Genomic DNA, 12,400 nt, shown 5'->3' on the forward strand with positions numbered 1-12,400 from the left:
CAGACAAGTGCCAGCTAAAGGTGATGCTCTTATTGAAATAGCACTGAGACTTCAGCTGAGCTTTGTAAAGGAGGGTCATGGAGCACTCTTCAAACATTAATTTAGTTTCACACTAACAAGGTAGAAGGCTACCAGTAATACTCATCTTACTTAGGACTGACTGTAGGCAGAAACCATACGATTAGCTCACCTAGATAAGTCAGTGGTAGGGGCTGGAGTAGCTGACTCCCCATCGTACTTGTAGCCTATTTATCCTGCTCAGAAATAGGCCGCGTACTTTGAGTACACTAATAGGCAGATCTCTGTCATTTAACAAATTCTGAGACATAACAAATCTCTGCTGTCCACAGGAGCTGAAGTTTCTGCTCAAACAGTAACTCAGCTACTTTGTCGATTTGTGTCTGAAAATACCCCAAAGAAAGGCAAATGGTGGTTCAGCACTTTAGAAAGAGAGGCAGATGGGGAGCATGGTGCAGTGTGGTACATGGTGGAGGTCATGGTGGGACAGAAAGGACTGGTGGGACAGGGTGGGACAGAAAGAATGTCAAAGTTGCATTTTGTGACACTGGATTGCGGCTCGATTTTTTTTTTCCACACTTTAATGTTCTTTTAAAGCCAAAGTTGCTTGTTTCTGTGTATTTGGATCCGCTTTGCAAGTCACAAAGATTTAGGTGAAATGGTGTGTGATTATGCGCCATATAATACTAGCTGAAGAGACAGGAGTTGGTTACAGAAAATGAACAGAGGAACAGGTGCCATGAAGTCAAAGCATAAATGTACTCCAGGTAGAAGCGGCACGATGGGGACAGCAAAGTGGGGAGCTTAATGGCAAGCTGCTATGAAGTTACAGGGCATCCTTAACTGATGGAGGCCAGGTACTGCTGATGAGCAGGGAGGAACTAACAAAATGTAATCCACATCCAGGAAAATGCCATTTTTAAATGTAGGTTAAAATTTCTGAACCTGCTTCCTTCAGGGTTCGGTTGTTTCCTCCAGCAAGCAGTGGCTGAGGGTCCTTTGCATTTCTGTGCTGTTGGAGTTTGTGGGGGAAGCAGCTGCTTACACACATTTCTGGTGCAAACAAGGGCATATTGCCAAAATGCCAGTGAGTTAACCAACAAGAAACTCACATGGAAGAGATCAGCCAAACCCAGAATTAGTGATTGCTAAATGGGTGGGATACATAGGAGCGTGGCCGGAGCAGTACGGGCTGTAGCCGCTGTGTGAGGTGGTTCTGGTGAGGCATTCACCCCAACAGTGGCACCAGGGCTTGGGCAACCGGGATAAGTACAGGTGTCGCACCCTTCCTTTCTGCCGCTGTAGGCTGAAACATCAGTGCTCTAGCAGGCATCTTCCAGAAAGCGGCATCCTAAAATACGATGTGGCCTTGCAGTTACAAAGCTCGGCTTCTTTTTTCATGCCCTTCTCCTGAGAGTCAACAAAAGAGCTTCTTCTGGCTTTGCCTATGGGACCAGGACTTAGCCCAGCTTATTTATCCTGCTGGCAAGAAGCCCCTGTGAGAGTTCATCAATTTCTGTCAGCTTTAGAAAGATCTAGCTGGCTAGCCACTCTCCAGGATTGGTTTGTTTTGATGTTTGTGGTGTTTTCTTGGAAAGCCAGGATGCTCCTGTCAGGATTATCATTGACATTATGCAGTGTAAACAGAAGGCTACGAGGGACCAGACCATGTCTCGGCAACGCTTGCTTCCTGTGGGCTTTGGTACTCGGATGTGATGTGCTGGTTTTCTTTATTTATGTATTTATTTGCCCCTTACGTGGGTAGCAGATCTCTTAAGCCACCCTTTAAATTGGTAGTTAGCATGTGTTGAGCATGTATTTTTACTGAAAGGTAGTTCTGAGGTATCTTTTAGATGAGGACATGCACACACAAGATAGGCGTGTGAGTATTAGCTTCTGCATGCACTTGGTTCAGCGGATGGTTTGTTTTGTTTGCTGTGTGGGGGCTCTTGTTGATGAGTACTTTGGAAGTGTCAGGGTAACTACTTCTGGTTGTTTGCTTCAAATTCATGTATTAAAATTCACTTGTAGGCAGGGAGTCAGATTTCCCCTATTGCACCTTTTAATGGCCCTTGGGAAATCCTAGCTCATAGTGTCATGGGGTTCTGCATCAACATTGCTATATATAAGTGCGTGATTAACAGATGGGTGGCTGGCAATATGTTCCACAGCTAAAAAGAGGGATATCCTGACACTTTCGGTGGCAAAATATGAAAAACTACAGTGGACACAGGTGTGGGAGAGCTGTGGAGTCTCTTACTCATTTGACCAGTGAAGTGTGAGGACTTTTCTGCTATCCTCCAGACAGGAGCACATTGGAGAGCTGGACTGGCTAGTGTCCTTGCTTCGTGCTCTTGAACTGTATATTGCTAATTAATCTGGGCATTAGGTGGAAATGTTAAAATTGGAAAAGATATTCCATGCTGTTGTTGATAACTGGAATAAACTTCTGTCTGCTAGCTTGCCGAAAATCTTCTGAGAGTCTTGCGTTAGTGCCCCATATATTTGTCACTGGTTTAAATATCTATACGATGGCCATTTATGCTTAAGGGTTTGCTTTTAACTTACAACTGTTTTTGCATGACAGGTCACAGTAATGAAAGGCAGTAGTAGGAATAAGGATCATTCGACAGAAGGAGAAGGAACCGGGAAGCGACCTAAAAGAAAGTGTCTTCAGTGGCATCCCCTGCTTTCCAAGAAACTCCTTGACTTCTCTGAAGAGGAGGAAGAAGAGGAGGAAGAGGAAGATATTGACAAGGTAGGCTTCATTGGATTCTTTGACCATAGAAGATTAATGATGGGTCAGATTCTCCCTAGCTGTGTTTTTGTTTTGTTTGCTTCTTGCTGTTCTTTTTTGTGAACAAATGCAGCCAATTAAAAGAAGTGATGCTGTGCCCATAAGGCTATAAAGGCAAGTAGCAAATAACACAAAAAAGTGAGTTGTCAATCATGCTTTTGAAACCTTGGACAAAACTCTCTTTTTTTAGATTTAGACTGTAAGAGTTTTAACTGGGTTGCACCTCTCGATCTTGATTGCTCAAGGTGGGTTTTTGACATGTTTTTTTTAATTGATTATTTTAGACCTGAAGTTAGCCTGTGCTTGATATCTGCTTCTAGTGGCTCTGAGGACATACCAAGCTAATAGTTTTCTTTCTTTAAAAAAAAATTTAAAAAATAAAAAGATCAAAAGGGAAAAAGAAGGAAAAAGCTGTCAACAATTCTTACTATCTTTGCACGTGAAATTGAACTTATCCTGCAGAATATTGAGAGCATAGGTGGAATAATCTGTCTTTGGTTTGACGCTTGGTATTTTGGTATTGTTCCATGACACTGGCCTTACCTTTTTTTTTTTTTAAGGACCCCCCAAGTAGCACCTCGTAGATATACAGTTAGACTCATCCTCTAAGAAGAAGTGGGAATGGCTTACGCGGAGACGTGATGTTTCCATCATGTAGATAATGTTCATATCTGCATCTCCTTGATTCCTTCCTAAGGCAGAAAGAGAGAGGTCAGTGCTGAGGAGACTGCATTGAGCCACATATTGATAAGGAAGAGTATGACCCTGACAAGGATAAGGAGCAGCAAGGAGGAGCCTGATATTCTGACAGTGCTTTCTGTTGACCTTACAGGTCACTTTCACAATGTGGTATAAATTAGTAATGTTGCAGTTAGGTAGGTGATCGTTTTCTGTCTCAAAGTAATTCGTTTTATTCAGACAGAACTAGTCTTTGGTGCATCCCTTGTAGGAATGATACACTGGCCTGTAAGCGGAGAGAGCATATTTTGGCAGTGTATTCTGTTGAGATTTGCCCTCTGGCTCTGACTGGGCAGCTGTGCAGTGGCTGCACTGCAGCATAGCTCACAGGCTGAGTAATGGATGGCAGGAGATGGGGAAACAACTGTTACCGATGCACTTTCCTTCCTATGCACTCCGTAGTTGCAAACACAAGTGATTGATGTCCAAGGTAGCCATGCTCACATCATCCCACTGAAATGATTTCTAGGTTGTAGGAAGGGGGTAGGAAGGATCTCCTCCCTCCAGCCCCTTTAGGACCGTTACTAGAGAATGGTCCTCAGCTTAGACATCTGCTCCACTTGTAAGTCAGAGTTTCTCTTGCAGAGAGCATGAGAGAACTGTGAACCGTCAGGTGAGGAGGTTTGATGTAGAACTCCAGGTCTTCTGAACAGAATGGATGGCCTTTGGAGACAGCTGTGTGTATCCGCATGCGTCTCCCGCGTTCACACACAGCATACATAGACTCTCAGTCTCCGTGAGAAGCGCGGATAACTGAGTTTACACCTCTTCCCTTTCGGTTCTGCTAGGTGCCACTCCTTGGCGCTGATGGTTTAGAGCAGGATGCTGATGAAACTGAAGATGACGAGTCCTCAGAGCAACGAGCTCGCCGACCAATGAATGCATTTCTCTTGTTCTGCAAACGCCATCGCTCTCTCGTGCGAAAAGAACACCCTCGCCTCGATAATCGTGGCGCAACCAAGATCTTGGCAGATTGGTGGGCTGTTCTAGATCCAAAAGAAAAGCAGAAGTACACTGACATGGCCAAGGAGGTATGTTCTGTCTGAATGGTGGATGTAAAGGGAGTTCATTACCTGTTTGTCTGTCTTCTCTTTCTCTGTGTATTAGATGTTTTCTGTGGGGTCTTTCTCTTCCCTGAGTTCCTCAGCTTCCCCAGCAGGATTATGGTGCCCAGAGCAGCTGCTGTTCTTGCTTCGATTCACTTGGTCCTTTGGACCAGAATGAAAAGAAATGGGTCTGTGTACATGAACTACCCTGGCTCTAGTAGTCATTGGTACAAATATATGCACTTTGTGATAGATATCACCTGATAATTCCTGCAGTACAAGCATTAACACGTGGATAGTGTGTGGATAGTGGCCACTGAAAACGATAACATACAGTTCAGTGTCAGCTGACTAGTGATACTTAGCTCAAGCTGTGCATTTGCTATTGATAATACAGGTTGCTATCATAATACAGGTGGACCAAACCAGAAGCATAGTCGGCAAATGTAGTCCCTTCTTACCTTTGATGCTAAAGAATTTAAAAATTATTAGTGTTTCATGAAGTACTTTCCCTATGTATTGTTAACCAGTTTCTGATAGAGCAACCTTTGGTAAGGCAGAGTCCAATACCTGAATCAGAGAGCACTGCATAGTTAGAGCCCTTTAACTGGGAGCAAGGAAAAGAGATTTATCCCCATATTTCACAAAGTATGTTTACATCAACTTAAAATTTAAATGAGGCTTCTTAAGAAATAGCTTGCTTGGTAAGCTGGCCCCAAGAAGGCTGCGGAAATCGATAGTAAAGCGAGAGAGACACAGCTAGTTACTTAAGCTGATAACATCACCCCCAAACAGATCCCTGTAATTACCTATGTGATGTAGATTGCGGGTCACCATTGAATTCAATCTTAGAAAAAGTAATGGAGGGCCAGTGAGAAGGAAGAACATCTCTTTGATTTGTCGAGTAATGCTAGCACGCTGCAAGAAGTACAGGTAGCTGTGAAACGATTGGGGAAACTGTTATCCATACCTGCCCTGACACCTGAAGTTGTCTGCTACTGTTAACACATGTATATAAGGTCTGGCTGTTCAGTAGTTTGTGTGAGCATGGAAAGGTCCACAGGAAAAACGCAGTGTTCTGCATGGCGGGTCCTTTTGGAAGCAGGGTCTGTAGTACCTCTGTAGTTCCCCATCTGTGACATAGTGTTGAAATACTTGAGCCTCAGCTTTGTCCAGCCATTCCTGATTTGTTCTGCATTCCCATTTCCAAATGAGCAGTGCTTCTTGAAATGTGTGGGAAAAGGGCAATTAGGAGATCCAGTACAGATACAGAGGAAGGAAAGATGAAAATTAAGAAATAATTTTTGGAAGAAACAAACCTGATGTGACTTTTCCTTAGCCTTTTGGCTTGCTGAAGAAAACTCATTCATTAAGAAGGAAAATAATTGCAGAACTTCTGTATGAAGTGACAGATCTGAAACTATTAATCATATTGTTGTAGAAATCATTGTTCCTGTAGTGATTTATTTATTTTTCTTGGCATGAAGAACAAATTGCATATTCAATGTCAAAGCGAAACAATAAATCTAAGTAGTTTACATCATTACAACTAGTTCCAAGAATGTGTAGAAGAGAGAGAGTGTGTAATTTTTATTCTTTCAACAGTTGTATGTTACAACAATAATTAGCAGATATAATGTGTTAATGAATATATTTGGGCCTTCTTCACCAACAGGCCTATTCTATGTGTGTTGATGGGTTGTTTTAATACTTGCTTTTGTAGTTAGCCTTACTGCTGAGACTGTCAAAAAGATGTTGATGTCAACTCTAGTGCAAACCCTTTATCGGTATTTTTCCTGAGGAGAGCTCATGTAGAAGTCAAGAAGGTGAATGCCTTTGGAAGGACATAAAATTACCGTTGTACCAATAATCTTCTGTTTGAGTACCTGTATGTATAAGCTCATTGTGGTTGAAAATACAGTGGATGAGCTTTTGTTACTTAAATGCAGCTTTTCAGTGCCCTTTGACTTCCAGTTTTTACCGCATAGCCTATGGCCCCTGCCCTGGCAGGGCACACATCTCCCAAAGGACCCTGTGTCCTGTCCGCTACCCCCACAACATATCTCATGTACCCTGAGCATCTGAATCCCTCTTCCAGAGATACGAATGGGCCTGACAGAAGTGGTTGCTACTGCAGTGGCTACAACCCCTCTTGTTTTACAGTCCCGAGAATGTTTTTGCTACTTGAAGCCAGAGTTTACAAAGCCAGTTAGCTCAGATCAAGCTTCAAGCAAGCAGCTTTCAGTCTCTCACCTGCTTTGTACCAGCAACTGATGCTATCTCAGCAGTGTGCAAATCCAGGCATTGGCATATTTACTTACACATATCTAGCTATATGCAAGATCTAGGATTTTGGAAGATAATGAGGCACCTGAACTTTTTGCCAAGTGGAATTCTGGGAAGTTTCTAGCCGTGATTCCCACTGAGGATAATCAGGTCTATGGTTCATGTAGGCACTTTTGGAAAATCCTATTAGGTACCTTTCTGTACCTTGGGGTGCCTTTATTTCCTAGAAAAACTGTCCGCATGATATCTCTGTTTTCGGTCTCGTGGTTTATGGTCTCTTGTAGCAACACCTGCCCCGGAGACCTTGTACTGTGCCTGCAGAGCTCAGTGTCACCTTCTGCTGGTGGTTTATTTTAGGAGTAGGCTTTCTATTTGTATCCTACAGACTTTGTAGATCAACTTAACTTTGAAAGTTTCATTCTAGAGGATTTAAGCCCAGTAGCTGATAAATACTCCCAGGTGGAACCACAAGCGTTGCTGCCGTTTGTTAGCATTTCCCTTTACTGAGGGGAAAATGAATTCTGGGCACTCATAAATATGCTCCAGCATTTTTAGTTACTAAAATAATAGGGGTAGTGTTCTTCTGTTAACTCTTACGGAGCTTACTGGGAATATTCAGCTGCCTTGGAAAATATCCAGTGAGATTATTGTTCAAGTCCTGTTTCCCTCGCTAGAGAGTATTTTGTTTTTAAATACGTCTTTGCATCAGCAAGATCCAGGCAGTCAGGGTTGTTTCTTGTAGGGAGCAGCCTGATAAATCCAGGCTGCTGCCATTCAGTGGCAGAGCTGAACGCTTCTCCCTGCGAGTGGTTTCGCAGGTACGGCCAGCCCGACTGGGAGCCAGTGGTTTCGCAGGTACAGCCAGCCCGACTGGGAGCTTGCTGTCCTTGCTCTGCCGCTGCTTTGGCAGCTGCCTCTGGGTAGGAGGGGACAAATGTTCTGGCTTCCCCGTTGGAGTCTGGCAAGTTCACTGGGTGACGTATGGACTGTAACGTGTAATGTGAACCTTGCGTCCCCCAGGAGTGAAAAACAGAGTGTAGTATTTTCTGGGGTTTTTTGTTGGTTTTTTGTTCTGTTTTGTTTTGGGTTTTGTTAGATCTCTGGGATTCATGTGACACTTAATAGCCAGTTGGTGGGATTTAAGCATACATTTAAACTTAAGCACGTGCTAACTGCTACCCTGAGGTGTAGCTGGAATCCACTTGTGAGCTCCTGTTCCCACCACACTGGAGAAGGCAAATCTTTTTTTATTTAGTGATGAAAGCAACTTGGGGAGTTGCACTGAAGTGCAGCACCTTTTTTAACCTCAGCTCTAAAGTGGCACCGGTCCCACCGTGTAATGCATCCTTCCCCAGGCTTTCACAAAACAGAAATGATACATCAGACCGATCCCACAAATATACGCTGTGCTTTTTCTAACTTACCTGGCACTTCAGGACGTGACCCTGCCAGGCCATCACCACCACTCATGTGTGGGAACCAAGGTGGTGTCTTTGCATTCCAGGTTAAGGACTTACCTTCTGTTTTATTCAAGTGACTTTAGTGTCCTTAGACTGGCTGTGGTAAGATGGTTTACTGCACAGTTGGTTGAATGGAGGAAAACAGTAAGCTCCACTATTGCCTTTAGCATTTCCTCATTACTGTGTAGCTCATTTAAGTTATCTTCTCATGACCTGGCAAGCAGAATCTATCATTTAATTTTAGGCCTTGGTCTAATAGTCACAAAAATCAATATTGAAAGTCTTTCTGATATTTGGATCAGGCCCTTGTATGCATTTTTTTAAACTACTTCTTGGCCATTGTTTAACTTTTTACATTTTCTTTTTCATTTATCTTGAGTGTTGAAACTGTGAAGGGGGCCGATGAGTTGTCCTCCCTCAGTTTGCTCCCTCCCCTTCGGAGAGTGCAGTTCATGTTCGCTTCTTGGCTTTGCAGAGGAAAAAATCCATTAATACACCACCTCACTTGAATTGCTTGTGTTGGAAACTGATTAAAAGCTTATTGCTGCCTCCTCTCACAAATGGCATGCATTTCTGGTTCTCATTTGATGGGCAGCCTGTCGGCTTGTCAAATTACTCCACAGAATAATTCAGTTACTCAAAGCAGCAACGCTGATACGAAGAGCTTATGTACCTCCTTGCTAGCGATTCTGTGCTTTTCACTCTGCGGGCTGGAGACATGATTTGTGAGTGGGCTGTGGCTTTAACAATGGAAGGCAAAGCTGCTCCTCTCTGTGTTTCCTTTCCGCCTCTTCCCTTACCCCCTCCCCTTCCCTTCCCTCCACCAGGCTATTTTTGTGGTGTACTGAGCTCCCAAGCCAAACTAAGGGAAAGGGAAAAGGGGTGAGGTGAGAGATGTCGCAGTCCTCAGTTTGTAGATGTAATTCATACACCCTATTCAGAAAATACAGTGTGTATGTGGGTCAGCAGTCCCTGCAGATTTTTATTATTTATAGCCATTTCTATAAATACAGGACTTCACACAGCGGGTTCACACAGTGCTGTGCTTCTTGTAAACTGAATTGTTTTTATCCTTGCTACAGTCTGGAGGTAGCAAGTGCCAGCTGGTAGATTAAGATGGAAATGAAAGTAAGCGATACACATGCGATGGCGATCCTGCCACAAGGCATGCCGTTTATTGATCTGGGAAAGCACTGCAGTGACTCTATCAGAGGACAAGGTTTTCAGTGCTATTTCTGTATTTGCTACCCAAGGGAATTTTTTTCCCCTCTGCGTGTATTTCTGTGCAGGCATGTGCGTGAAGCATAGGTGCTTCTCTGTGCCGTAACTGGGACTGATGACAGCTGGGTGGGTGGGAACATGCGTAATGACGGAAGAAACTTCCTGCAGCTGCCCTGCCATGTATTTCAGGATAAAACCGCTCTTTCGGTTGTTTGCCTCTGTCAAGAGTTACCTAGTGCATGAGGAGGTATGGGGTTCCTCCTCCCTGCAGTCAGCACTGGTACTTACTGGGCAGGCTCCCACAGCAGCCAGTGCCTTACGCCCCTATCAGTTGTTAGGCAAACATTTGCAGCTGGAATGCGTGGCATGTTCCTCTGATTTGCCTGTTTTCCACCTTGCACAGCAACACATTTGAAATACTGAAATGTGCTCTTTTTATTGCTGTTAACATTCACAAATCTTGTTTGGGTCTGGTCAGCCAGATACTTGGAGAACACGACTGTTGCATTTTGTGAATAAAATAGGTCCTCATCCTTCCCCCTACCCCCCTGAACTGTGTAGGATCCAGACCTTTTCCCCCCACCCCCATGTGTAGGCTGACTCGGTTTGTTTTGCTGCGTTATACCAAGAATACAGCAAACAACTGAGATGTGTGCTGTGTGCTCAAGGCCACAGAAAGTTTTAAATGGTCCCAGTCTACTTTATGCAGCCATGCAGCATGGTACATTTTGGAAGGAACACTGGGATGATGTATCAGAAGTTACTGAAAATGAGACGATACTGGTAGTGGTTTATTTTTGGTGCCTGGTTTGGGAAAGCATATACTCGAATATTCTAAAATACAGAACTGTTAGAGAAAAATGAGTGCAAGGTAAGGAGCATCATGCTGCCTTTATTGCTAAATATATGTTTTCATTTCATTCAAACTAGAAAGTAAACAAAGATTGTACCTGCAGAAGAATTCAAATAGCTGTCTTTGTTTCCCAGAGAGTGAGCATACAAGTGCTGGGGAGCAGTTTGCAGGATCAGAACTTCAGCCTGCTCTGGGTGATAAAACCTCAGGAGAAGAAAGAGAAACCCCACTTCTTTAAATACAGCTCTACTTATCTTCATATTTCTTCCTAATAGATTGTGTTTGTGGTCAGACTCTAAGCATGTGATTAAACTGTTAAAAAATCAAGATATTTAAGGATTATTTACTGTATTAAATCCTCTTACACGCAGTGCACTCTATTGCCCTGTGAGTAGTATAATGTCATGGCTGGCATGACTGGTAACTTTCCTTTTCTTTTCTAGTACAAGGATGCATTTATGAAGGCAAATCCAGGGTACAAGTGGTGCCCTACAACAAACAAACCTGTGAAAACCCAGACATCCACGGTTACAAACAGGAAAAAGCTATGGGCCTTTGCATCAGACTCCGCGAAAGATTTACCAAGCCCGAGGAAAGTTACAAAAAGTGAAGAAATGCCACAGCTTAACTTCGGGATGGCAGGTGAGATTTCCATCCACATTACTCAGATGTAGCATCCTCATTTTGTCTGAGGATGTGGCGTTGAAATCAAACTGTGATAGCAGTTTTCTTTACTGCATGTGGTACTGTAGTGCAAATAACTTTCCATGTCCTGAATTAGGTTGCCAAGACTAGTTAAACCTCTGCATAACAACTTTCTAAAATTCTCCTTAATGCATGATTGCTTTCAAGAGTCAAGTCCAGAAATGTGGCATCATAAACCATACCCCATTTGGGGTCCAGATTTGATTGATTTTTAATTCCAGCTTATCTGCTGTTCGAGATTTTCATTTTCTAGGCAAAAAGGAAAATGCTGATTGTGTGCATGCTTTGTCTCTTTCGTAGAGTGTTGTACTATGTTTAGTAATTTGTTGTTTACACAAATAATTTATGGGTGTCTATGAAGTTTGAGGTGTTAATGTTCTTGTGGATGAATGTGCTGCTGGAGCTAACTTTTTGTATTTAAATGAAGAATAATTTAATTTCACTTAAAATATGCTCTTTTGCCTTCCCCTTGGAGGGGAGGATTCTAACCTTTTACACATTAAAAAAAAATAAAAAACCAAAAAAATCTGTGAATAAGTGTAGGTGGAGCGCCTGAACTGGTGAAAGGCAGATAATCTCTCGCTGATATCCACAAATAGCAGAACTGTTGCAATCATGACCTTGAAATACAGAGACATTAATGTTAAATACTGGTAGCTCAAGAACCTAACAGTCAAGGTAGAACATAATTTTTTTCCCCACCACCCTTTTTTTTGTTTGTTTGTTTTTGTTTGAAGCTTCTAATTTTACAAATACTGATGTATTTGAAACTTTGTCATATCCTACCTATTTTATGACTGCGTGGTAGATAGGACTTTTCTGCTTAGAGAGATCGTGAGCTGGAGAGTGGAAAATGGTTTTATGGAACAAGTGTAAAAGGATAAAAAGGGGTTAAAACGCATGTTTACCTTTTTGCCAGTATAGGGGTATGAAAATTCCTGTAATGAAATTCCTTCTGGCTATGAAGGAATTGTGAAATGTGACCGAAATAAAGTTTTTTGTGCTACATAGTTACGATATATGGGAGACCAGCTCTAAAAATCGCAAGCCCCTTCATCCCGTTCTGCTTTTTGCTATCAGAGGAGTAACTTCTATACTCCTTACAGGTTTATTGACTTAACACAAAGAACAGGTAATAGGCCTTGGTCTACCGGTCTGCCGTCCCCCACCGCTTCTGCTGGGCTATCCAGATGTAGAGTTTCTGAGTACAGAGGGATCTTGAATCAACACCTGTCAGAGCAGAGGACAGAGAACTTAAGAATTAATTAGAAACTAA

General features: G+C 42.8%; 1 protein-coding gene across 20 annotated transcripts in view; it reads left to right on the plus strand.

The window, feature by feature from the left end:
- Window positions 1-12,400, plus strand: part of BBX (BBX high mobility group box domain containing) — a 150,373-nt gene that overhangs the window by 83,687 nt on the left and 54,286 nt on the right. For all 20 annotated transcript variants that reach the window (XM_087756817.1, XM_087756814.1, XM_087756819.1 and 17 more), the window contains 3 exons: window positions 2,606-2,776; window positions 4,342-4,584; window positions 10,863-11,061. In XM_087756817.1, coding sequence (XP_087612943.1) covers window positions 2,615-2,776; window positions 4,342-4,584; window positions 10,863-11,061 — 604 coding nt within the window. In that variant the 5' untranslated portion in view covers window positions 2,606-2,614. The remainder of the gene's footprint in view (window positions 1-2,605; window positions 2,777-4,341; window positions 4,585-10,862; window positions 11,062-12,400) is intronic.

Source organism: Nipponia nippon, unplaced genomic scaffold, assembly GCF_047370975.1.
Source record: "Nipponia nippon isolate SJK-2023a ecotype South Korea unplaced genomic scaffold, ASM4737097v1 scaffold_2, whole genome shotgun sequence".
Classification (NCBI taxonomy): domain Eukaryota; kingdom Metazoa; phylum Chordata; class Aves; order Pelecaniformes; family Threskiornithidae; genus Nipponia; species Nipponia nippon.